Genomic DNA, 27714 nt, shown 5'->3' with positions numbered 1-27714 from the left:
ATTCCTATAGATCAATCTCAGTGTCTACAAACTTTGCAGTGTATGCGTAGTAAGTGAAGACAGCAAGCCAGTTTAGTGTTGCTGTGTGTCTATGCAAGCGAGTAGCAAGCTGACCCAAGAAGTTCAATGAATCCTGAAGAATTGTCAGTGGTTGTGTGATCTAAACTTCAATAAAATAAAAAAATCATAATATTTTAAGTGATCTTTAAAGAAAGATTTGAATGTTCACTTTTTAGTTTTTATCACAGTTCATCTTTACAGGGTACCCTGTTCTCTTCTTTTTCCCAACCACAAGTGCTGTATCAGGGGTGATTTAATACTTTTAACTTGACACGGTGTCTTAAAGCTTAAGACTTTGACAATTAAAAACAGCCAGGTTACAATACAAGACCATGTCCTGTGTAAATGGCAGTGGCACCTTATTTCAGTGAAGGTTTTTTTTTTTTTTTTTTTTTTTTGATAGAAAACACATGAGTGGAGCTGTGAATCTTTGGGTAAACAGTAAATTGATTCAATTTGCGATTCATAGGTTTTCGATTTGATTCAAGAACGATATTTGCAAATTCAGAACGGTTAGATTCGAGACGATTCTCAGTGAGATTCAAAGCGATTCGATTAACAATTTGATTCTACTTTTTTTAAGTGCATTCATAAGATTATTTAATGCTTCCCCTAATGCATCTTGGTCAGGGTGTGAATTACACAGCGAACTTCATGGGGTCAGAGAGTGAGGGCTAAAAAACCCTTAAGTCAGAAGTGTCACCCATGTGTGATAAGTGCCACTCTTCCGTAGCAACACTTCTCCATAGTTTTGCTCTATGCCCAAGGGTTCAATTGTTCTGGATTGATATATGTAACATTATGTCTGAGGTCATAAATACTCCAATCGAACCTGACCCCCTGTTTATCATTCTTGGAATATCGGAGACCTTCAGGAAACTAAGTGTGGCACAACAGCGTTTTCTCTCTTATGCTTCATAATAGCAAAGAGATTAATCCTCATCTTATGGAAGAGCGCAACCGTACCTACCTCTAAGATGTGGTTAGAGGATTTAACTAACACACTTCATTTAGAAAGGATAAGATATACGCTGAAAAACAGGCTCAACTTATTCAATAAAACATGGAAACCCCTCATATCATACCTAAAAACTACAAATCCAGAACAACAGTCCGCATCCTAGCACACAATATAGGACAATGGTAATGGTTTTAGAGTGAAGGTCTTTACGGGGAAGGGTGGAGATAAATGGGAAGGGGTTAGATGGGTGGATAGGGGGTTGGGATAGTGCGGGGGATTGTGGTCAGTGTGTGTGTTGTTTTTTTTAGTTTTTTTTGTGTTACTCTTGTTTTGTTTTGCCTTTTGAATGTACCACTTTAAGCTTATTGTTTGTTTTTATTTATTATTGTTTTTGTTATTTTATTTTGAAGTAGTTAAAAAAAGCTCTCAGAATGTACAAGTGAATTGTATGTCAAATCATATGCTTTAAAAAAAGCTCTCAGAATGTACAAGTGAATTGTATGTCAAATCATATGCTTTAATAAAATACATTTGATATAAAAAACCCTTAAGTCCACTGTTAAATGTTAGTTCTTAATGATGCTACATTTCTTTAACAGCCTATGAAAATAGGTATATGTAGAAATGTACATAAATCAAGTTCAAGATTTTGTAGCCCCGCCCCTTTTCAATAATGCACTTGTTGTGTTGTCTTCCGGTTTGTATTTCCACAGCATGAAGGTAAGATCTTACGGATTAATGAATGAGCCGCTCATTTTAAAATCTTCCTGGTCTACTGACATTTGTTATGACATCCGCTTCAAATATTACAATGCTCATGATCACTTCAGTTAACTCTACAATATGTAAATCCACTTCACTAGCTAATTACTCTTCGACAGCAACGCCATAGAAATATACCAAGCTACCACAAAAACAGAAGTTCAGCTTCAAACACAAAATTCTAAAGATAGCTGCATGCTTGTTTTTCTGGCGCATAAGACCTATAGTCCACATGACCTTATTACAGTGTTCCAGATGCATTAATGCTTAGATGGACAGACTACCCTAGTATATCATGCACTTTCCCAACTATTCCTAAACTAACTTTTATTCACTGAATAGTAAAGAAGCCCTCTTTGTTCTCTTTCTCATGTCTTCATTTGTAATTGAAAGCTTAGTGTATTATTCTTAAAGTATTCATAAAATGGATAGTTCCGGTCCTTGATTATGATTGGTTGAGCCACGTTCAAAGCAGTTGTAAATTACTCTACAAATGCTTTAATTTACACAGAACGATGCCTCTGCATGACATGAGGTTCTTTATCTTATTTTAATTAAAATACTAGTTTTTTACTTTTCCTTTCTACTGGCCAATGATGATTCTGAAATAAAATGTGCCAGGTGTCTACTGTTGCTATACACATTTTTCCAAGACTGAAACAAAACATTTCAAATCATAAGGTTGTGCTCCAGATAAGTGTAGACGTGTGAATATGGGTAAAAAATATCAAGTAACCTGATTCTTTGTTAATCTCCAAATAAGTTTGCCATACCTTGAGTCGTGGAAAGAAGCAAACATTCATAAATGTGTGCACAAACTCCAGGTCTTTATCGATGTAAAGAGCTGCAATGAATGCTGAGAAAAAAAGGAAAAAAAAAGTACAGTGAATAAATAACACAAAATCATTTATATAATAAATAACGAAACATTCTGTAGGACCGCTGGGATTTGTAAGGATTTCACTTCTTGTAATTTTACTTTTACTTTTCGTTCCTCTGATAATTATTATATTATTTATAGTAAATAATATATATATATATATATATATTCACAATTTTTGTTAATGTTGAATGCAGATAATTGCAAGGGAGCTTTGATTTTAGTGTCATGTCATACTTACACTCCAGTAGATCGGCTAAAGTCTTGGTCCGCAGGGCAACAGGCCGTTTGGTCTTGTCGTTGGTGATGGCATATTCCTGCATGCCCAATTCCTCTGCAACCTTTGCCTGAGTCCGGTTATTCACCAAAGAGCTGCGCAGGAGCTAAAATCAACACACTTTATACTTTAAAGGTCCCATTGCATGGATTATTATATTATTTTAGAATGTTTCCTGGGGTGCCCTTATAATGTTAGTATGTTTTTTAGATCAAAATTTGTTATAATTTAGAAATAAAAGGCATTTTTCCTAGCCTGATTTTAGCCTCTGATTTGAACGCTCTGTTTGAAGGGGCGTGTCTGTGTGAGACTTCAGTGTAAGCCTGTTAATCACGTGAATGAAGATCTTATCATTGCAACGCAGTTTCTGCACTCTCACTAATGATTTCACCAATGTACGTACAGTAAGAGCTTCGTTGTGCAGTGTAACAGCGTCATTGATTTCATAACGAGTTTTGGCAAGTGTCCAGATAAACTCGCGCTGTGTCACCGACAGCAGCTTGGGCGATTGGAAAGGGATTGTTCTTAGATCGCTATCTGTATATTAATCACAGTTTAAGTAAGATTATTTTCATCCTACTAAGAGAAACGACGTGAAGTTGATCGTTTAGTCACTGGCTTGATTTACTGATGCATAAACAGTATTGAACGACTTTGAGAGAAAGATTATCTGTCTGAACTTGAACAATTACACATCAGACATTCACATAACCCACTGGTTCTTCAGAGGCTTGGATGAAGGAACTAAAAAAATACCTTTGTGTTCATTTGTACATCCAAACACTGAGCAACTGCCATGCTTCACTCGTTTGCAAGCCATGATGTCTCTCGAAGAAAAATGATTCGGACGATGATTCGGCTGCGCAGTTCCGCCTGGCCTTGAACATGGGCTGGCATATGCAAATTTTTGGAGGCGTACATATTAATGATCGCGACTGTTGCGTCACAGTCGGTGTTATGTGGAGATTCGCCTATTTTTCAGGGGTGTTTTTCAAAAATGAGATTTAAATAAGAAGGAAACAATGGTGTTTGAGACTCACTGTCATGTCCATGTACCTAACTCTTTTTATTTAACTATGCCAAGATAAATTCAATTTCAAATTCTAGGGTACCTTTAACTGACTAAATAGATCTCATCATCTTGATTCTATCATTCCCTAACAGTGGGATGGCCAACCAGTGACTGAAGTGGCTGGATTTTTTTGTACTGCTGTGATTTGGCCATAAAATGAGCACCAGATGATGGATATACTCACTGTCAAATGTCCTTCATGATGGTCTGGGAAGTGGATGAACAGATATTCAGTTGCCACCAACTGCATGATAGAATCTCCTAGGAACTCCATCCTCTGGTTGTGGCCTCTGCAGACACATACTGTAAATTGGCTTCATGAAGCTCTAGTCGATAGTTAACTAATAGGGCAACATGATATTGAAGAAAAATGCAATATGGGTTAACACGTTAAATAATGCGATATTTGATTTGCTATACGATAATGCTTTAAGTATGAAAATAAATTATATTTATATTTAAATATACCGGTATTTAAAAACTAAAATTGATATAACCAACATACATTTTTTCACATTCTTTATGTGAGAAGAAAGCATCCCTTCAACTTCTGAAAGTGTACAGGAGTGTTTTAGCTACAGAAAAAGTAAGCGTCATTTTTATGTCAGTGTAAACCAGGGAGTTTAGGGTTTTAGGTAGGCCAACATTAGGGTTATTTACCAACAGAAATTTAATAATCAAACGTAAAAATAAAACACTGTTTAGACTTCACTGAATGAATTAAGGCTATCTATTCACTGGGCATTCTTGTTAAAGCTACAAAAGTATTATTTATTATCATCAATATTATTTATCAATTATTTATTATCAATAAATGAGCCTGCAACATATGAAACTGAAACCACTCAGCAAAAACAGAAGTTATTTACAAAAGTCATCCAATTGCAAAAAGCAGGAGGGCATGCACTATCCTCCGATCACCTGTGTTAATTGTCAATTGTTGTTTGATTAACATTGAGAAAATCACTTATTGCTCTTAACGGAATAACAATAATGGGCTTGTTTGGGGGTTGTTTTTTTAAGCGGCGGTTGCTTATTTGATTTTTCATAGTAATAAAAAAATAATTTAGTTCAGTTAGAGAACAGACATTACAATAATTAAAAAAATGAAGGCGTTTGCTCAATTTAGACTTTTCCTAACGAGAGTTGCAGCACAGATCAGCAGCAGTCGTCAGATTTCACCTCACTTCGCTTCACACGGCTATGACCGCTTCACCCAACGGTTCTATGTATCACTACACAACACCCCTAGCAACAACTCTTAGCAAAGTAAACATATTCTCATTGATATTGTTCATTGAATCTTATAGAGTCGAGTATTGTGAGAGATCAAGTAAGTGAGAGTACCTGCATTTACAGTAGACATAGCATTTTCCTTCAGGTCAGTCCTATATTCGTAATAAAAAATCTGTTTGAATGTCTGTTTCGATATCTTGTCCTTTTAACAGTTAAGGGGTTTCCCGTGCCCTGACATGCTAGTCATTTGTCACTTGCGTCTCGCTTCTCCGTGTTAGTTTCAGTCCTTTCAATATAAAAATCTTCTCTACTGACTCACTTACTCATAAAGACAGTCTTTGCCTCCATCTAATGGCAAAATAATGTAACTTCTGTTGCTATTTGCTTCGTGTCGTGGCTAACAATGCCCTTGCGGTGCCAACATATAACACCGTCTCTGGGGGTCATCCGGAATTCACAGAACCACGTTTACATACATAACCAGCGGTTTGAAGCCAAAAGAGGGTCCAACCCGGTATTAGTAAAGTGTCCCTAATAAAGTGGCCAAGTGAGTGTTCATTATATACATTACATCATTACAAAGTCCCAGACGCACTGAAGCACTCACAGGGTGAGGTGGTTGAAGCCCACTGTACGCAGAGTGAAGGCCCGCGCGAGGAGACGGACATGAGTGAACAGCACTCCAATGGCGTCCTCAAAACTAGTGAGTTTCTGCAGAACTGGAGACGACTCGATCAACTGCCTGTCTGTCAGTGTCTCCTGCACCTAAACATACAACACAACATGAAGTGTTAGCTTTCATGCATTAAATAAACTGAACTACTTTATTAAAACAATAAATGTTACAGTTTTATGGTAACACTTTATAATAAGGTTCATTAGTTAACATTAGTTAATGTATTAACTAACATGAACTAGCAATGAGCAATACATTTGTTACAGTATTTATTAATCTTTGTTCATGTTAGTTCACAGTGCATTAACTAATGTTAACAAATAAAACGTTTGATTTTAATAACATATTAGTAAATGTTGAGATTAATATTAACTAAGATTAATAAATGCTGCAGTACTGTTCATTCTTAGTTCATGTTAACCAAGGTTAACTAATGAACCTTATTGTAAACTGTTACCAGTTTTCTTTAATAAAAACAAAAACAAAAAAACAGCTGAAATGTCATTAGTTTATAATAAAACTTCAGTTTTATTTCTTCAGTACAAAATGTTGTCCTAATTCATGTTTGAAACCTATAAGACCTCATTCATCTAAAAAAAAATATTTTTTGTCCATCCATTAAAAGTCTAGGCAATCAACATTTTCAAGCTTTAAAAAAGTTCAGAAAGAAAATCCATATGAATTAGGCAGTTTTATTTCAAGCACCCTGTTATTTCCCTGTGCATCAAGCATGCATGTTTGAGATTCCATTTGGGTCTCCTCACAGTATTTGGATTATACCGCTCAATTCATATGGACTCCTTGTACAATGTTTTTTATGTACTTTTTGAAGCTTGAAAATTTTGCTTGCATAGATTTTCAATGGATTGACAAACACAATTACAGAATATTAAAAATATCTTCACTTGTTTTTCAAAGATAAATAAAAGACTTTTAGAGATGAGTTTAGAGCAACAAGAGGGTGAGTAAATGACGACAATATTAATTTTGGGGTAAACTGCCTTTAAATTGCCCTGCACAAATATACATTAGCAAATATTGAAACAATATATATACACATTATTTTTAATGTAAGAGCAGGCACAGCCATTTTGAACTTGAATGTGTGAGGCTTCTGGTCTCAGCCAGTTCCAGTTATTTTATCTGTACACACAAGAATGCATTATGCTGCTTGATTTTGCAAAGTGTTATTTGTTATCATGGTTTAATTTATTAGTTTAATTTATTTATTTAAAATTATTTATCACTGGTTGGTAGCACACATTTTTTACCATTTACTGCACGTTGTTATTTTTCTAGATATTTACCCAAGTGTCTCATGAATGTGTATGTATGTGTTTTTACACTGGTGCATGACGGACATTAAAAATCAAGTCTGCTCACACCTGTAAAGGATGAGGTGGATAGTTGAGCCAAACATCCCTCAGGTCCTGAAAGACAAAGAGAGAGGAAATAAACTGAATAAAAGATGACAGTCCACTTGAGAAGAATGAGTATATGAGGGACAATGCAGACTTCTATGACAAAACATTTATCACATGCTGGAATAAAGATTGAGTCATGGACAGTCTCTTTACTGACGAGATGCGCCTAACAATGTCATGTGATATATCGCCCAGCCCTAATTTATTGTGGTAAATTTTGACTAACTTGTTGTAGAATTTATAAAAGAATCGGTAACACTTTATTTTGATGGTCCCTTTTGAACATTCTGTTGACTATAAGTAACTTTGCAACTACATGTCAACTAAATCCCATGATTAGAGTATTAATAGACTGTCTGCATAATATCTGCTAAATTTTTATTGTGATGCTCCTCCAACAGACATTCTACTGCCTTTAAGTAACTTTGCAACTACATATCAACTCATTCTATCCCTAACCCTACCAGTCTACTAATACTATACTACCACTCTAATGAAAGTAAGTAGACATGTAGTTGCAACGTGACTTATAGTCAACAGAATGTGTTAAAGGGACCATCAAAATAAAGTCAAACCAAAGAATCTGTTAAGGGAATAGATTTTTCACAAATGATTTATATTAAAACTGTGGCATGTTGTTAGCTATAGTTTCTAAACATGAAGGTTGCTGTTTTTCATAACAAATGCTATAGATAAAAAAAAGAAAGAAAGAAAAAAAAAAGTTAACATTGGCCTAAGCATGGTAATAAGGAGCCATAAGTGGTCTTGCCTGTAGACTAATTGTATCCTTATTGTAAAAAATGCTATGGATAAACAATTACAAGAACGGTTACTTTTTCAAAAGGCCAAGTACAAGTTAGATTTAGAATCAAGACTCAAGAGCTTTAAAGTATGGACCTTCTTGAATTATTCTCCATATGTACAATATGTGTCCTGCTAATAATGAAAGATATTAGGAAAAATCTGCGTTCAGATATCCAAAGAGATGACAGGAAATTAACATGTTCAGTATAAGAACATTTTAAGTAAAGATAGTTTGACTTCCCATGGCACTTTGTAAACAAGTGATAGTTAACTATAGGCTATTACTTTATTGCAGTTATGTTATCAACCAACTTCCAATGTGTGGACCATTTTGCAAAAGACCATTTTGCAAAAACAAACAAATAAACCTCACAAGGAAGCATGCCCTGGGACCCTGTTAAACGGTTCACACTTCAACCCCCCAGTGTTCAAACCAAAACTACGTAAATCCAAGTTTATAAATGTTTGTTTTTAATGCAAACCATGTTTAGCCCTACAAACACACACACACACACACACACACACACACACACACACACACACACACACACACACACACACACACACACACACACACACACACACACACACACACACACACACACACACACACACACACACACACACACACACACACACACACACACACACACACCTCACTGTTGAACAGCAGTCTCCCAAAGAGTAGTTTGGCTTCCTTTAAACCACCTTCTAGGTAAACGGCCCCTAAAAAATTAAATACAAAATTACCACAGAAGAAATACTGAATTACACACAAAAAAGTCTCATTTTGTGCTAAAGCAAATCAAATTTAAGATCAAAGAGAGTTCAAGTTTACTCAAACAAAAATGAAACCACTACACTACCGTTCAAAAGTTTGGGATCTCTATCATTAAAAAAAAAAAGAAATGATACATTTATTCAGCAAGGACACATTAAATTGATCAAAGTGACCATAGAGACACTTATGATGTTAATATTTCTATTTCAAATAATATTAGGATATATTATCCTTAAAAAAAAAAACTAAAAAAACCCCTTCATTTAGTAGCACAACATTTTTTTTAACTGTGAAAATAAAATTATGAGTAGCAAATCAGTTTTTATTTTCTACAGTTTTAGAATGTATTAGATCTGGTATTAGAATGTTTTCTGAAGGATCATGTGACTGAAAACTGGAGTAGCTTTGTATTGAAATAATATTTTACTGTTTACAAAAATACTTTTTTGACTATTTCTGACTAAATAAATACAGTCTTGGTGAACACAAAACAATCTTCTTTTAAAAACATTTAAAAAGTATAGATCTAAAAACCACAATTTTTAAATTCAGTGAAAAGTGAATATTCTTATGCTCTGGAAATGACCTCACTATCTTCAAACAGATGAATTCAACAAAGACTGTCTCTTACTCATCCAAACTTACACAGGAGTTCAGTGTATATAATGTGTAGAATACAAATTAAACCAAGAAGTGTTGTTAACCTAATGTTAACCTAACTAACATATACACCTAGTAAAGTTAAGAAATTAGCCTATGCATAAACAAATGTTAACAAATGCAACCTTACTGTAAAGGGTTACTACAACTTTTAGGCTTAAATTAAATGCCACATTTGCTGTAATGAATAATTAATCATTTATAGAAGAAAAGTCTGCTACTACTAATAGGACAACATTATATCAGAAGTTCCCATCAGGTATTAGTGGAAATATGTAGGCTGTGCTATAATCAGTCGTGACTTTGTTGTTATATATTCTCGACTATCTAGCTGGCACTTCAATCATCCACCAGTGAAGTGGGTTTCAATCCTGGTTCTGGGGACCAACAGCTCTGCACATTTTGTATGTCTCTTATTTAACACACCTGATTCAAATTATCAAGGTATTAGGTAGCAGCTCCATGAACTGAACTTAGGCTACGTTCAGACTGCAGGCAAAAGTGTCCCAAGTCAGATTTATTTGCTCATATAGACTCAGAAAAAACTTTTTTTTTTTTTTTCTTAACAGCACAAACCACATGAATTTGATCTTTTCAATTCTGATTTGGGTCACTTCTATGTGTGGTCCTAAATCGGATACAGGTCTGATGTTTTGCAATGCGACCTCAGTCTGAATAGTCATACCGGAATTCATGCGACTCTAGCTCAACATTCGTCACAATTCTGCACACATTTTACATACCGGCGCACCTTATATATGAACACGTAAATGTTGATTTAAGTAACCTCTGTTTGCTTCAGTATAATTCCATGCTGTGTGCCGTCTTTGTTATTATTCTTTTTCGTGTGAGGATTGGGACCTGTTCAGACTCGAACCGGATACTGGCAACATTTAAAAAAATAACATGACCAGCCAAAAAATAAATGAATAAATCAGATCATAGCCTAAGTGTGACAGATAAGAGAGACAAAATTGGGAATTGCTTATTGCACTTAACTTTTTTTTAACAAGCACATCAAGTACTTTTAGTGACTTCATGTCAAAAGCAACATTTTGACCTCAGTGTGTTGAAATACAGTATGAAATAAAAGACAGACATGCATGAGAAAGCACTTACCTATCAGGGCTTCAAAACAGTTTGCCATAGCATGTCGGAGGTCTGACTCTCGGCAAAGGTCAGGGCCGTGAGCATATAACATGAACCGATCCAACTCCAATTTCTGGGGATCCAAAACAATGATAAAGATTAAATTAACACAAATATGAAATTATGTGCTAAATGCACTCACCAATGCCTTCAAATTAAAATTCATTAAAATGATTGAATTTCATTAAAAAGTCTAAAATTAATACAATTATACAAAAATCTGCTAATTTTAAATAAGCAATATATAATTTTTAAAAAGCATTTTCAGTTTCGATTTTGGTTCTCAGCCAAGAATCTCCAGATTTTGCAGTTTCTGCCCAGAATTTTCATTTGGGTGAATCCCTAACTGAGACATCTTAAAATATGTCAGTGCCATTGTTGTCTCAAGATGCACCTCAGTAATGTTTTTTTAAGGCACGTTAATAACAGCTAATTGAAGTAAGGTCAAATCCTGGCTTAATCTAAACCCTGTCTGTGAAACCAGGCCTTACAGTGTGTGTTTTTTGAGAGAGGCTTAACGAACATACTTATTACACTTTCTTTCCAAAAGCACATCTTTGAACATCTAGTAAACAGTCACCTTAGCAAGCATAGCAAGATGCTGATTCTGAACGATTGCTGTGCGATATGTGGCGAGTCCTCCCTCCTCCAGACTTGGGAACAGGTAGTAGAGATGCACACTGGAAAAGAAAGTACGACAAATATAAGACTTACAACAGGCAGACAAACGAAAGCTTGAGAGAACAACAGACTGCGTTTGCAATCTGTGCAACAGCTCTAAAATCATAAAGACTTCAAAATCACTTCAAAAGCTAAACTCAGTGAGACATGCTCTATGTAGCCACAGATTTCTAGCAATGGTGAAAAGTCAGAGATCTCACCTGGTCAGGAACTCAACAACTGCATCACCAAGAAACTCTAACCGCTCATTATGATTGATTCTGTTAAAGACCGGGATAACACATTTACAAAATCCACATATTTGCTTGTTTGAGTTGTTATAATGCCTTTTCATGGACAAAACATATACATTTGATTAACACTAAATGGACAAAGTAAAAAAAAAAAAAATTCTTTCACAAAAAAATAAATAATAATAATAAAAAATAAATAAATAAAAACCCACAAACCTGGAGGGTGATGGGTCATCCTGGCCCAACCGTGACATAATATTGATTAAGGTGTTGATTCCTAATGGAAAAGGGACAGAACCGTCAGCAGAGTGGGACTTCTTCAAAAAAAAATGCTCTTACATACATGAACAGAGATATTTGCAAACCTTTTTTCCTCATGTACATATGATGCACTTTCCGGTCTCCATATTTGGGCTGGCGTATGCCACAGTTGGACAGAGAGTTGCGAGCATGGTCAGGATTCATCCCAAAATTAAGATGATGACTGGGGTGAGTCATTGCCAACTTAGCAAGAAAGAAAAGCAAAAGAGAGAATTATAATACATGATGTGAATCACAGCACTGGCTGTTGAACACAGTGTGCTATAATGAACTTTTATGGCCATTAAACACTTTAAAGCAAGGCTACATGCTAACACATAGTTGTAATCACATTGATCCCGCAGAACAGTTTTCAGTTCTTAACACGTTGATGGGTGTTTAGTTCAAAGACTTAGGCCAGACAGAGGCTTAGATTAAGCCAGTATTAGGCCTTAGTTCAATTAGTTATTCAATTAGCCTTAGAAAAAATGCAAATCATGCACATAATCTTGAGACAAAACAATGACACCGACATATTTTAAGATGTCAGCGTAAGTTTCTTTCAGGTAAAACAACTCAAACATGCATTTTAGTCCAGGGGTTAGTCTTTTTATAGTCTATCAAAGACTTACACGATCAAGAAAACAGCAAATATAGTACTATTTTGTATTTTAACATTGCTAATGTAATGTTATACTTAAAGTTTATTTCTCATCAAGTTAGTACTTTCTTAGCATTTTTTACATTTATTCCAAAATTACTATAAGAATGCAGTAACAAATGTTATATTGTATGAATATTTATTTGTTAACTGATGTTTGGCTGGTCTTTTTAACAGTCAACTTGTTTTTGGATCCTCTTTTGGAAAACGCCTGAAAATGCTACTATGGATAGAGAACGTTTTTAAACGTAAACGCATTTTTCAAATGTATCCGGATTAATGTAGACTTTTCTTTTGTCTTTTGTCATTACATTAAATACATGTCTAATACTACTGACACTGATGCTTTTATTAGTTTTATTGTCATGTGACATGAATGAATAATGTACAAGAAATGGAGAGAGAAAAAAATTGACAAAATAAAATCAACTTTTTAAATGTAATTTTCAATTTGCATTGTAGATCTCTCACATGAATGCAAAAGCAAAAACCCAGTTAGCATTTTTCCACATTAACATGTTAGCATTTTTCCACATTAACATGCGCTCATGTTTATTGTAACCGATAGATCACCCTCAACCCCAAAAACATACTTGAACTGCACAAAGCATAAGTGATGTCTTATACAAAAAAGGCAAATTAAGATGAAAGATATGTCCATTTTTTTGAAATATGAAACGTGTTAAAACAGCTAATTTTATCCTCTAACCTCTTAAATGATTAAATGACTATGTAATAACGCATACTTGATGCATACCATGACTTTTCTCTGCCGTGTTTTAAATTCACTTCTCCTGTGCAAAGCATAGTCACGTCACAACAAACTCCATGCAAAGTCCGGAGTGTCTGTCTTCACAGGCCAAGTGCTTCATAAAGACTCTGTTTGGGGTCCTTTATGAGGTGTACAGCTCCTCAGCCGGGCCTGCCGTCAGACACAAGTGCCTTAGAGCCATCCTCCGGATCATCTACTTCGCAGATGCAGACCTGCTTAAAGACGTACTGCGCAACCATGCGGTGTCTAGGTCAGTTAGTGACTGAAGTGCCACGTCTGAGAATTGGACCAAAATCTTATCATGATCCAAGTGATTTTACATCACACAATATGAATCAAGATATGGTTCTTTAAAAAAGTATCAAAATTAAACAGAACTGAGAATATCGGAATCCATGTGCTTTTTCCCTGCTACGCACAAGGGGGTCATATCCGATTTCTCAATTGTTTTCAAGTAATTTCAGGTTTGATATCTAAAGCCCCATTCACACAGCACGTTGATCCCAGGAAATTGCCGTAAAATTGCTAGAGTGCCTTCTGTGTGAACGCAAACACGTCCCGGGATTGATGCCAGGATCGATGCTGGGATGGGGACCTAGTAATATTGCCGGGATCAGTCCCGGAACGCGCCCTGTGTGAACAAAAGCCAGGACCAATGCCGTAAGGGTTATGTCGTAGTGATGACATCGCACGGGCCTTTCTGCAACCTATGCTACAGCATATGGGGAACGAGCCACTCGGCAAACCCAGTGGCGCTACTAGGGAGTATGGACTCGTCTTCGTGTAGAAATGACGAAGAGGAGTTATCAGCCGAACTGACATCTGACAGGAGTTATCACATCCTGACGTCACGTGTCTTAACGGGATGTGTGTGAACGCACTCACAGATTCTGGAAAATCACTGGCAGTGAAATCCCGGGACACATTATCCGTGTATTTTCCGGAATCTCTGTGTGAAGGGGCTTAAGGGGCCATTTACAAAACCCCCTTTTTCAAATAAAAACAGAAATTTGAATGTGTTTAGGCCATTCATATACACAACAACAGTGTTTTGAGGGCCTGAAAATGCTAACTTTTGAAAACGGTTCAAAGTGCAAGTTTTTAAAAACGACACCATTATTGTAAACTACAAAATCGAAGAAAACGGTGATGTCACACACATAAGTATTTCGTGTTTATTCTATAGGTGCGTAGCTTCTTCACAGAGTTGACCAACTACTGGCCTGGCATGCATAATACACGGTTTTTATCATTTTGACAACGCTGTTGTCTGTATGCGAAAAACACAAAGGAAAAACGTTCCCACTTTTAGTACATCGTTGTCATGTAAACGTACCATAAGCACCATTTGGTAGAAGGATATAATGCCGAAGAACTATGACATTTTCCTGGACATACTAAAAACACACAATATTACAGGAAGAAAAACAACCCTACAAAAGTGATGTGAAATTTATACTCTCTCTAACCTGCAGCAAGCATCGTTCCTTGAACTTGTAACCGATCAGCTTGTCCAAATGCATCAGGCACTGGTGGTAGCGGATGTGGTGGGTGAGAACTGGAAGCATCATGGCGTGCTGCAAAAATAGCAAAACCTAAGTCCTCTGAACACTCTTAAGACAACAGCATGCGCGAGAAAAAGTGTTTTGCACAACACATTAAATATCTACAATAAAACAGAATAATAAAATATTATAATATTATAAATATTATAATATGGACACAAATATTTGGTCCAGATCATTATTTATGTGCTTTGATTTAAATATTTAGTGCACTAATTTAAATATTGCTCAATTCACAGATAACTCAATTACCAAGATTTGAATGATGAATCATTTGTCTTTTTTCATGCATATTTATAATACAGTCCGTAATTGCAATGAAATGCCAATCAAGTAGTTGTCCTTTAAATTTTATTGACTTTTCAAGTGAGTTTTCTAAAACAGGTTTTAATTTTGAGACAAGCACAATAATGAGTAAAGTGACTTAGTGAACTTATTCAGGAACCACCATTTTTTAACATTTTGCCGATTTTCACAACGATCTACACTCCATGTGATGTAAATAATAATCATTTAAAGCATTTTAGCATAGAACAGAACAAAATGTGAACAAAATGTTTTATTATTATTCACTATTTATAAAAAAAAAAAAAAAGTAATTTATAAAATCACTGTTTTTATTAAAATCTTATATTCAAATGAACAGTTTTAAATTCAAATGTGCAAGTTTATCTGAATAAAAATTCTAAGTTTGATTTTGACATCCCTAGCTCACACACTGTGTGGGAGTGTGTGTGTATACCTGGCAGACATCAGAGCGGATACCAGTCTTCCAGAAACTCTGACTGCTGAGCTCCACTGTGACCTCCCTTCTCATCGTATTCTTCTGCCTAATCTTCTGCAGAGCTTCCTGTAAATCACAGTTTTTGGACACAGTATTCACACCATTAAGACAATGTACTTACACTTAATGCACAGCCTTGATGTGGTATTTATTTATTTTTTTAAGAATTTCTCTAAAAAAAATAATGAATCATGCTACCCTTCCATCGTGGCCATATTTATTATTTTAATGTGTCTGTAACATTAGCTATTTCTAAATACATAAACAGCACATGCAGACACTTACCTCCCTTTGCGTTAACTTCTGTTTGTCAATTTGTTTAACCTTGGGGCTGTTGGCCAGCAGGTGCCGCAATTTCACGTAACTCTTCCACAACTTTTGATACCTGCAATGAAAGCAGTAATCAGCAGCATTTAATCTATTTCATCATTATATTATTATAAAAATCATTATTCATGACACTCCTGGGCAAAAAAGACCCAAGCCCAAATATAGAATTCAAACTAATACTTTGGATTAAGGATAAACAATTAATCAAAATAAAAAGGAAATGGTGATACGGCTAAGTGAAATTATCAAATTATACTTCTAGGCTGCTCTTTTATAAAATAAAAGTGTATCAGAGTGAAGTGCAGCACTGTGTTCATTTAAACACAAGCAGTTCATGATCCACTGTCAGGATGTCTGTTCACAGAGCAGATTCACTGAGTTTGGGTCGCTTATAACATGCATTTGGGAGTGCAACATGCAATACCCATTTTACCAGATTTGTAATGAAAGGCGTTTATAAACTTGTTGCCAACAAAAGAGAATCTTTAAGGGCTCCTGCAGTTTTTCACCAAAATAAAAGCTTGAAGATTTTATTTAAATATTAGTATTGTAATTTTACAGTTGTACTGCAAAATGAATGATTTTCATAAACACTTTTTTATTTTACAGAATAGCATTATCAATTTTTTTTAACTCTTCCCTTTTTCCCCTGAACTGAAAGAGGTTTGAGTTGGATACATTTGATCTGTGCAGCTTGCGGTGGGCTCAGGAAAAATATTCACTCAGAAGATGAACTTTCTTATAGGCTTGGTATACTACCGGTTATGAGGGACAATAGAAGTATGACATTTTATACAGGTTTGAAAGGGAAACTATATGTTTATTAACTATATAGGCCTATTTTTCAGTGGCATTCAGTGTGGGATTTGTTTGATTCATATTAAATAGGACATTTCAAATGGATACACAGTTTTTTCTTCTAGGGGTTTGTTAAACTAATCAGCTGCAAAATTTCTGTTTAAACTTGAATGAAATTAGTTGTGGTGCACATCCCTAATTATAAGAAACACTTCAGAAAACCCTTACCATCAGAAGTTAACCTAACAAGCAAGAAGAGAAGTGGCGAGTGCTCGTCACACTTACTGTGGGTCTCCGGCATAGCTAAGCTGAGCAGGTCGGATACCAAAGTGCACAATGATGGGGAAAGTAATGACACTGGAGTTGAACTGCTCGCGGTCTAACTGGTCAATCCTCACAGAGCTGGGTTTCTGTGTGAGTATAAGCACACACATAAAAACACATTAAAAGACATGACAGCGGTATTGAACTTATAGACTGCAAGAGTCATATACTTCATATATATGCCCCATGGTTTTCAGGGTGCATTGTGGAACTTTTTAGGGACTTTTTTGGCCGACACTTTAATCAGTGCCCTGACTACTGAACTAAGGAGCTGATTGAGATGCACCAAAAGACTTTAAGATCCCTATGAAAAAAAATTAATGAAAAAAATATTTCCCAGACCAACTAAACTGAAAAAGTGGATGGGCATTAATGCACACTTTTGACACGCAGAATATTTTAAGCAGAAAGTTTTTAGCTACTGATGTCAGTGTAGAAAGACTATTCACAGATGCATCTCACCCATTTCTTATTTTATTCCACAATGTTTCATCACATTGAAAAAGGTTCATTGACTTCCTCTGTGCCATTATCTCACAGAGGCATTTAAATATTCTTTCTGCTCCTGACTTGTGCAAATGTGTTTTACCATGCCAGGGTTGGTGACAATCATGCCCTTGCACTCCTCAGCATATTTCTGCCACTCCAGCTCCTCCCACTGTAGCATATTTGCGATCTCCTCTTCGGGAACCAGAGGCGTGCTGCTGCGCAGCAAATACAGCAGCACCTGGTGCATTGACAGCACCTCCTTTCCTCCATCTGACACACATGAGCAGACAGGGAAACCACTGTAAACAGGATTATAATTTTATAATAAACGGAGCAATTCGCTCCCTCACAACATTGGTGCTCGGGCCCTAAAAAATATTTTAAAACACCTTGTGAGGACATGCACATTATTAAGCTGAATTGGCAACCAAATTTCTTCATCGAAGTTTGAATAAAACAGTGGGTTTCATTTGTATAAAAGCTCATTGGTGTTTACACAAGAATCTTGTCAAATTACTACTACCATGTCAAAAAAAAAAAATGTATTCCATCATTTACGATTTTTATTTACTTTCCCCAGCAGCACTCAAAAGGAGATAATACAATGAATATGCTGATGGGTTAATTCAGTACAGCACATCATGATTCACTGTAACGCTTTATAAAGCACTGAGAGTGTCTACAAAAAAACTACACGCAGCTCGCTGATAAATCACCACATTCATTTTCAATCACATTCTTCTTCTGGTGCTCAATGGCAGTTTCAAACCACCCGTAAAGGTTAATCTCCACCACTATGATTTTACTGTAAAACTACTTAAATATAGTTTGGTTTGCAACTTTAAATTAACTTTCACCAACAACTTTTTTTGCTGACACTTCACCCAACTGGACATTCATTAGATTATCTTCTTTTGTGTTCCATGTAAGTAAGAGTCATACATAATTTCTTTTATAAATCACTAAGATTTCTGGGCCCCTTGTATTGTTTACTGCTTTAGGTCCCAATTTGTATAAATCACTGTCTGTGATTTAGGCCACGTACACATTTAGTTGTCAATTCACCTTTTAGAGCTTCAGCCTGTGCTGTACACACAATTCAGTAATTCACGGGAGTCACAACCACATTCTACAACCAAATTAACCACATGACTACAACCGAAGTCAGATGGGGCATATCAAAGGACTAGCCCCATTTTTTTTTTTTTAGAATGCAATGCAATTCAATGATGATTGAACATTCCTCAAAAGCCTGTTGTATTATATTTGACACCTAAAATTTAAAATGTTTTTTCTAAAACCGATGAATGGATAATCAAGAAAATCGAAGTTAATTCAGTTTAGTAAGTGTTTCTCTTGAAATAATACTAAAATTATAAAATATATTCTTGATTACTTTATAAATAATATCAGTAAAGATTTCACAGCAAAAAGACATGTGTACCACGACCTGACTGAGGACATTTTTATAATTATACTAAAGGCTTTTTTGCTATCAATCAGAAAACAGACGGCATGTAGGAGATTGTTTTGTAGTAGAACATGTTGAGAATTTAGAGGCCTTAGAAATTTGTGTATAAAATATGATACAGTCTGCTTTATAGTGTTATCATAAAATTAATAATTTTACACACAAACTTTAGTAAAATTTGATTTTTAAAAGAATGCCAGTAGTAATAAATAAAAATCACTTTTAAATCAGCCATCTACCAATCATTTGGCATCTGCATACGAGGAAATGTTCACTTTCAGCTGTAGTGTATTTACCCACTTTAACAAGCTGTTTGACTGACACAATCACAAAGCAACATCAATCAAATGGAGAGAGAGGCATTTAAAACTCACCTGGGAGGAACCGAACAAACCGTGGCATGAAATGAAACTTCTGACAACCTGAGGGGCCGTTTTCTTCAGGACCTGTATGACAGCAAAACTATATTACTATGGCTATATGGCAGGAGTTTGCACCCCTGGCCAATAATGTGTTTATGTATAGCTGTGTGTGCATGTGCTTGTTACCTGTGAGGTTCCAATCGTACAACTCTAAGATGTCTTTAAAGAGGTATGAGGAAAACAGCTCCAGGCCTTTAACGCAGTAGTTCTGGTCAAACACAACATTACAATAGCAGAGCATTTGGGTCACTTCACATGTGCTAGAAACAACCAAGATGTCTAAAGTAGCACTCAAATTACAAAGTGATTGGTAAGGACAGCAAGAAACTGAAATTGCCATAAAATTCATTTTCATTAATAATTGTTAACAGTTACAAGTGTCAAGATATGTTTGTCTCATTATGATAATGTTAATTGTATATATAAAGTGAAAATTATAACAAATTATAACCATTTGAACTGGAGAAGATGTGGACAGTGTCAAATTTAATAACAGACCTCAGGTGACATCTCTTCTATAAAGTGGATGGTGTAATCAATGTTGAAGCGAATAACCCGACACAAAGGGATCTAAAACAGGGAGGAAAACACATGTCGGCATGTTAAATCTCATCAATACTCACACCCATCGATACTGATTTTACTCCATAAGCATTTTTGAGTTCATGAACTTGAATACAACTGATGATATATAATAGTATCTGTGGAATGTTGTCAATTGCCACTGAACCTCCCTTTCACACTTCCCTCAGCAAAAAATCCACAATAATATACTCAAGTCAATTAGGCGAGACATTCACAAAAGTTTAAAATCAGAGATCTTACAGCACAGAAGAATTTTTCAAGGTATGCAAGAACCAAAAATCACTGCAAACATTCTACTAAACATTTTCTTTTGTGCTCCACAGAAGAAAATAAGTCATACTAGTTTGAAATATCATGAGTATGAATGAATGATGAGTGAATGATGAACTAGAACATCAAGATTTATTTTAGCTGTTGGACTACAGTTATAAGCATAAAAACTTCTTATGTGTTGCTGATGTAATTTCTATTAGTGGAGTTTGCTTTACTGACAGTCACATCATGGCTCATCTGCTGTCCTTGTGTATATCATGACAAGGTTAGATTTTTTTTTTAACTATTACACAAACCACAAGTAGATCATGTGGTTATCTAGTTTAAACGCAACCATGCAGCAGTCGTATGCTTACATTATTAAGTGGTGTGTGAGAAAAGCAGGAAAAGCCCTCAAACAGGTACTCGTGATCATCATACTCAATAACCGTGGGTCTATCTGTCTGAAAGAGAGAGCAACGGTTACACTGAATGGTAGAAACAATATGAAAACATAAAAAAATTATTTGATTGAATTTGTTAGTTTAAAGGGACAGTTCCCCCAAAAATGTAAATTCTGTCATTAATTGCTCACCCTCATGTCGTTCCAAACCCGCAAGACCTTCGTTCATCTTCGGAACACAAATTAAGATTTTTTTTTATGAAATCAGAGAGCTTTCTGACCCAGTGGTGTGCACAGGGGGGGCTTGAGCCCCTGCCCCTTTAATCGTGAAAGCAAAATCGCACGATTTCCCCCAGGTCTGTGCACGCCATTGTTCTTACCCCACATACACTGAAACGTTATCACCACTTTCAAGGCCCAGAAAGGTAGTAAAGACATCGTTAAAATAGTCCATGTGGTTCAACCTTAATTTTATGAAGTGACAAGAATACTATTTTTATGCCCAAAAAAACAAACACAAAGTCACATCTTTACTACCTTTCTGGGCCTTGAAAGTGGTGATAACGTTGCAGTCTATGGGGGGTCAGAAAGCTCTCGGATTTCATCAAAAATATCTTAATTCGTGTTCCGAAAATGAGCGAAGGTCTTACAGGTCTGGAACAACATGAGGGTGAGTAATTAATGAAAGAATTTTCATTTTTGAGTGAACTAACCCTTTAAGACAGCACAGAAACCTACCAGGAAGTTGGTAGGTGGGGACACGGTTATTCTGTAGTGGAACAGCTTGCCGGCATTGTTATTCATTGGACGACACTGTTTCACCGGCTGTAAGAGAGAGAGAAAATCACTAATCCAATCAGCTTGATATCCCAGACAGATGACTGACATTTCAAAATGCTGGGGTTAAACAACATTTTATTCTCAGAAAAAACCTGAATACTAAGAACAGCACAATTATGATAACACCATTATGTCTAGAATTTACATTAAAAGTTATTTTTTTACAACGGCATGTCAAATTCTTCATATAGCTACACATCTAAAATAAAATGAGAACAGTACCTAAATGATTGTTAATTTTCACTGGTGTATAAAACAAATACAAAGGCAACAATGTCTAACATCAGACAAAAAAAGACCTAAAATTCTGTGAAGTATCCTACAAATAAACTGACACAACATAAGTGAAATCCGACTCTTGCTGCACTGTGCTGCAACTCTGCAGCTAAGTTTATAAGTGTAGCATCCGATTATCTAACTGAACTAAACGGTTTTTACTTCTATAAAAAAGAAAAACGGCAGTGAGGGCAATGCCCAGGTAATGTAATCGCTGTACGGCCGGTAACACCGACTACAGAAGCAAGCCTATGCTGATAGGCGATGCTGAGTTCAACCAAAGTACTACATGTGAGAATATTTACTACCAAGTGCTCGCAATCCTAGGTACATCATGGTCCTGCAATCATTTAGCCCATTCATGTAAAAATCTAGATCATTGTTAAGGGTTCACAACTGTATCATTTCAGAATATTACATCTTTTTCTAACTCCTCAGCACAAGCTTCTAAAGCTTCTCTCTCCTGTACCCATATTGTTTGTGCTTTTCATATTCTACAGAAGTTTTGTTTCCTCTCCAGTTGTCTTATTAATTCTAAACTTCAGAAACATTCAATGCATATGACAGCGTCTAACCGAATTCTAAACTAGGTTTTTAAAACAGATGAGGTGACTCAAAGGCATGTAGGCTTATACCTGTTCACCAGGGTAAATACTGTGTCGAATTCCAGTTCGTCTGGCTTTGGCACTGCACTTGCATAATGGTCCATCATTCATCTGAGATTTAAGCATATGATCAAGAAAATAAGACTACATGTAACTTCATTTTAAACCATAGAAATACACTTACATTAAACAATTTAGAATTAGTGGTTAATTCAGGAACTCTAGATTACTTTTCCTCTCCAGATTTGAAATCAGTTCGGAGTGAACATAACTGGCTGTGGCATAGATGTTTACTATTGCTTAAAGAGAACCTTGCAGAGCAAGTCAGTTAAAAGTGTTTATTGATAAAAAATATAATATTAATAGAATTTGTTTAGGTATTCCAAAATTTAAATGATTATTTCTGGATTCATTTTCTGGCCTATAGTGTCCAGAATGGTCTGGTTTTAGTTATTTTAATTTTGATGCATCACTAGTTTAAAGGGGTCATGAACAGCATTTTTCTAAATCTTATAATGTTCTTGGAGGTCCTCTTATAATGTTAGCAAGATTTTTTTTAAATATCCTAATTTAGAAGATATATGCTATTTTCTGTCTCATTTTTGACACTCCGTTTTGATGCCGCATTTGACAAGTTTTGAAAGTAAACGCCCATTGCTATGACTGGGTAACTGTAATTTTTGCATATTCAAATTATTTTCAACATTCCCACCATTACACGTGGAATTGTTTTGAAAATGGCAACCACCAGAGTCTGATCCTGAATTGGAAGCCAACTAATTAACCTACAGATCAAATTCTAAGGATACTCCAGTCTGTAACAGCTTGGTAATTAATCATCTTTATTTATAAATAAGTATTTGTAAGGTAGTTATTATATTAGTGTTTAAACAAAGACAATATAGAAAGGTGTTTATCTTGTTTCATAACTGAAACATTTTCTTAATGTTAGAATCACAAAAAGGGCAATGCAAAGACTATGTTTTTCCACAACTTGGCAAAACGTCTTGAAACGTCTACTTCTAGGAGCTTGGTTTCAATAAAAGCTGTTTTTTTTACTTATGAGGAAGTTTTGAGTTCTGAAACTTACAGGATATGTTTATAGTACAATGACCTCTTACATGTCAAAAAGATCAAGGAAATTTTGATTTCTCAATTCATGACCCCTATAAAATGGATTTGAGCAAAACATACCATAAAACCTAAATTTCTCAGCAAAGAGTCTGCAGTGAAGGTGAAGCATACCTGTCCGGGGTCATTATACCACAGCTCTTCATGGAGGCGGTCAGGGTGCGCTTTCTTCCTCTTGATCTCAGCGATGACATCAAACACATCTGAGTCAGAGCTACTGGAGCAGCTGCTACCACCTCCATCAGACTCACACTCTGATTCGCTGGAGCTCTCTTCTTTTAAAACAAACCGACAATCATATTTTACAGCATGCCATTTTTGATTGTATAAAATCTCATCTTAAACAATCTCTTGTCTTAAACATCTGCTTAAACGTTGATAATATTCTTTAAGGTCTTAAGAAGTCATGAAACACTAAACTACATTTTCTGAGATTTGAATAAGGATATGTGTGTTGCACATCATAGAAGACCATGTAACAACCATCCGTTAGTTTTAATTGTTTAATTTTAAAGCTAGGCTGTGCAGTTTTGCAATGATTGGACAAACCTTTTTTGGTCCTGAGACTTCCAAAGAAGATATACATACATACTAGGGGTGTAACAATACGCGTATTCGTATCGAACCGTTCGGTACGAGGCTTTCGGTTCGGTTTTCGGTATGCATTACGTACCGAACGGTTCGTTGGACCATTTTTTTCTGCCGACATAAATTCCGTTATTTCAAATGAATGGGCGTCGCGGGTGGCAAGCGCGGCGCGACCACAACATCAACTGGCAAATGCAATGTAAGGAACGACACTGAGCTACTCTTATTGTGTTTGTGTGGACCGTTTATCAGTTTTGACCTGTGAAGCGGGACTCGGGAGCCCTATGCGCGAGCCTGATCAAGCAACACTACCAAACAGCGCTAAGAGATCCAGACCAGTAAAGAAAGCATTTGAATTTCAAATGCTTTTTGAATTCGCCACAGAAGTAATAACATCGCTGCGAGATCTAGTGAGAAACATGCACATTTCTCTGTTATTAACGGATCAAACAGCGCTGACGTGGAAACCAGGAAGAAACATCGTGCCATGAATGAACTGGCCGGTGTCAGATCAGCAACATTCACCGTGGAATGGATTTGCTGTAGTAACACTAACTGCAAGGTATGTAAGTTTGTCAGGAATAGTGGGCTATAATGCTTTCAAGTAACATTACGTCGGTTTTATTTTGACATTATGAATACAGTTATTGCTGCCCTCAAATGTTAATCTGAACTAAAATAAACCTTTGTTTATAACTAGCCTACTACTACAATATTACATTTCATTTTGTCCAAGGAGCTGTTTTGTTTTATATGCTCATAAGAAGAGTCAAGTATAGCTCCATTATTGTTCAGTAAAAAAATCAAAAAAAAAAAAAATCATACTTTATGATGTTAGTTTCATTAAATAAAATAATAATAATAATAAAAAAAATTCAAGGAAATTTCTCTGGCATTTATTTATTTTTGCTGTATGGAAAACGTACCGAACCGAACCGTGACACAAGTGTATCGTATCAAACCGAACCGTCAATTTTGTGAACCGTTACACCCCTAATACATACATATTTGTTTAAATATTCAGACAACTTTAATTATTGATTGCTATCAGGACGTGAAGAGACGTTCAACAAGTAAAGTGTTATTTTCATTTTCCAGGTTTAAAATCTTCGTGTTAGCGCCACAGGATGTGATATTTACTAACACCTACATTACATCGATGACTCATTGGTGTCTGTAAGAGATGCATTAACGGATCAAAATGAATGTTTGTTTTTTGCTTTGTAAGAGTACTAAGTTCTCTTCCATAGACCCCGAGTCCTCAACAAATGCAATTCATCCACATTGTGGCTGCAATCGGTCTTTATGGCTCCATGATATATCCAATCAAACAGTGCAAAATAGGCCTCAAAAGTTATTAACATTGAATTCATTTATTTTCAATGAAGAGTACAAATGTGAGCGGATGTGCATTTATTTTTGCATTAAATTGTAGTTGTCACAGGATAAGTAAAGTATGTTTAATTTACGGTGAGCTTACAAAACCATGTAAAATAAACATTCAAATTTATTGCGTGTAATGGTAAATTGCAGTGTGTGGGACGCTTTGATGCTTTAACTTAATTTGAGTTAAATAAAACGGTTTGAATTAGAAGCCTTTTTGTGGATTGTAGCACTTTTTGTAGCAACTGATGCTGAAACAGGGGGTCTCATGACCCTTTAACAGACAAGATGAAACCCTCATTCGGTTTTGAAGTCCATATGAACCACTTAGTCATGTCTTCACCTTTCACCTCAACACCCTTAGTATAACAGCACTGGGAAGTTTTACTCCTCTCGACTATGCTTGTGGCTTTCAAATGACTCTTTTTACATTTCCAATTCAAGCAAAAACTTTTTTGTTGCTTTTTTTAATTTTATTTTACATACAGATTGAAATAAAAAATGGAATAAACAATATTATGAATTATAAAATAAATATTTCGTATGGAAACTATATATGGAATCGAGTTGTTTAGAAATGGATTTGAGCCATATTATGTTGGTAAATATTATAGAGTAATCTGTGCATATTTGAAATAGTAAAATCAACACGATACCCTGATCCTGGTCCAGTTTGGTCTTGGGTGGATCCCATTTAGGCCTGGTGGATTTGGCCCGCTCCTGCCTTCGGCCAAGCTCTTCCTCAAAGCGCTCGTACAGATCTCTCAACTTACTGGTTCCCACGACTGTAGAGTCACCCTACGAATGAATAATAATGCGTGAAAGATAAGTAAGAGCTCCTGAAGTCAAAGTATCTGATGTATTTTGGTCATAACACCATCACAATATTTGGTACAAAACCCTTCTGGATCATCTATAGTGCACATTTTAAAGGTGTAGTGTGTAATTTTGTTTAAAGGGTTAGTTCACCCAAAAATGAAAATTCTGTCAGTAATTACTCACCCTCATGTTGTTCCAACCCCGTAAGACCTTCGTTCATCTTCGGAACACAAATTAAAATATTTTTGATGAAATCTGATAGCTGGATCAGGATCACTTCTCCATAGGCTTCTAAGGGACCGAAACTTGCTGGCCCAGAAAAGTTATTAAAGAGATCGTTAATGTAGTCCAAGTGACTACAGTGGCTTAATGTAAAGTATATCACGCGACGAGAATACTTTTTGTGCGCAAAAAAACAACAAAAATAACGACTTTATTCCACTATTCATTTCCTTCTCTCTGGGCCTCGGGTGAGTTCACGTAGTGTTTTTGCGCAGCGCGTCAGTGTTGTACGACACACGCATCACACACATGACCAGCGTCAGCCAATAATTTGCCTACGTGATGACGTGCAACACAGACGCGCTACGCAAAAACACTACGTGAACTAACTCGAGGCCCAGAGAGAAGGAAATAAATAGTGGAATAAAGTCGTTATTTTTGGGGTTTTTTGCGCACAAAAAGTATTCTCGACGCTTGATAAACTTAACATTGAGCCACTGCAGTCACTTGGACTATATTAACGATCTCTTTAATAACTTTTCTGGGCCAGCAAGTTTCGGTCACCTAGCAGCCTACGGAGGAGTGATCCAGCTCTCAGATTTCATCAAAAATATCTTAATTTGTGTTCCGAAGATGAACGAAGGTTTTACGGGGTTGGAACAACATGAGGGTGAGTAATTACTGACAGAATTTTCATTTTTGGGTGAACTAACCCTTTAATGGATTAGTTCACTTCAGAATTAAAATTTCCTGATAATTTACATCCAAGTCATCCAACATATTCATGTCTTTCTTTCTTAAGTCGAAAAGAAATTAATATTTTTGAGGAAAACATTCCAGGATTTTTCTCCATATAGTGGAGCAGGTTGAAGGTCCAAATTACAGTTTCAATGCAGCTTCAGTGCTCTAAACGATCCCAGCCGAGGAATAAGGGTCTCATCTAGAGAAACGATCTGTCATTTTCTAAAAAAAATAAATAAACATTTATATACTTTTTAACCACAAAAGCTCCTCTTGCACTAGCTGTGATGCGCCACA

At 35.9% G+C, this 27714-nt stretch overlaps 1 protein-coding gene across 2 annotated transcripts in view; it reads right to left on the bottom strand.

Moving 5' to 3' along the window:
- drosha (drosha ribonuclease III) overlaps positions 1–27714 on the bottom strand; it is a 38345-nt gene that overhangs the window by 6948 nt on the left and 3683 nt on the right. Inside the window, exons 4-27 of one of the 2 annotated variants that reach the window (XM_079850720.1) lie at positions 26292–26433; positions 23779–23939; positions 22564–22644; positions 21551–21637; positions 20787–20873; positions 20071–20142; positions 19699–19780; positions 19525–19596; positions 17780–17949; positions 17152–17276; positions 16024–16123; positions 15697–15804; positions 14859–14966; positions 12022–12160; positions 11873–11933; positions 11624–11683; positions 11323–11422; positions 10713–10815; positions 8808–8878; positions 7310–7354; positions 5856–6013; positions 4197–4302; positions 2905–3046; positions 2557–2639 (exon numbers count right to left, since the gene is read on the bottom strand). In XM_079850720.1, the coding sequence (XP_079706846.1) occupies positions 2557–2639; positions 2905–3046; positions 4197–4302; positions 5856–6013; positions 7310–7354; positions 8808–8878; positions 10713–10815; positions 11323–11422; positions 11624–11683; positions 11873–11933; positions 12022–12160; positions 14859–14966; positions 15697–15804; positions 16024–16123; positions 17152–17276; positions 17780–17949; positions 19525–19596; positions 19699–19780; positions 20071–20142; positions 20787–20873; positions 21551–21637; positions 22564–22644; positions 23779–23939; positions 26292–26433 (2463 nt within the window). The remainder of the gene's footprint in view (positions 1–2556; positions 2640–2904; positions 3047–4196; positions 4303–5855; positions 6014–7309; positions 7355–8807; positions 8879–10712; positions 10816–11322; positions 11423–11623; positions 11684–11872; positions 11934–12021; positions 12161–14858; positions 14967–15696; positions 15805–16023; positions 16124–17151; positions 17277–17779; positions 17950–19524; positions 19597–19698; positions 19781–20070; positions 20143–20786; positions 20874–21550; positions 21638–22563; positions 22645–23778; positions 23940–26291; positions 26434–27714) is intronic. The other variant, XM_079850721.1, reaches the window with a different exon arrangement.

This window comes from Squalius cephalus (assembly GCF_949319135.1).
Source record: "Squalius cephalus genome assembly, chromosome: 19".
In the NCBI taxonomy this organism is placed as follows: Eukaryota; Metazoa; Chordata; class Actinopteri; order Cypriniformes; family Leuciscidae; genus Squalius; species Squalius cephalus.
This window is presented reverse-complemented; position numbering and strand designations above follow the sequence as displayed.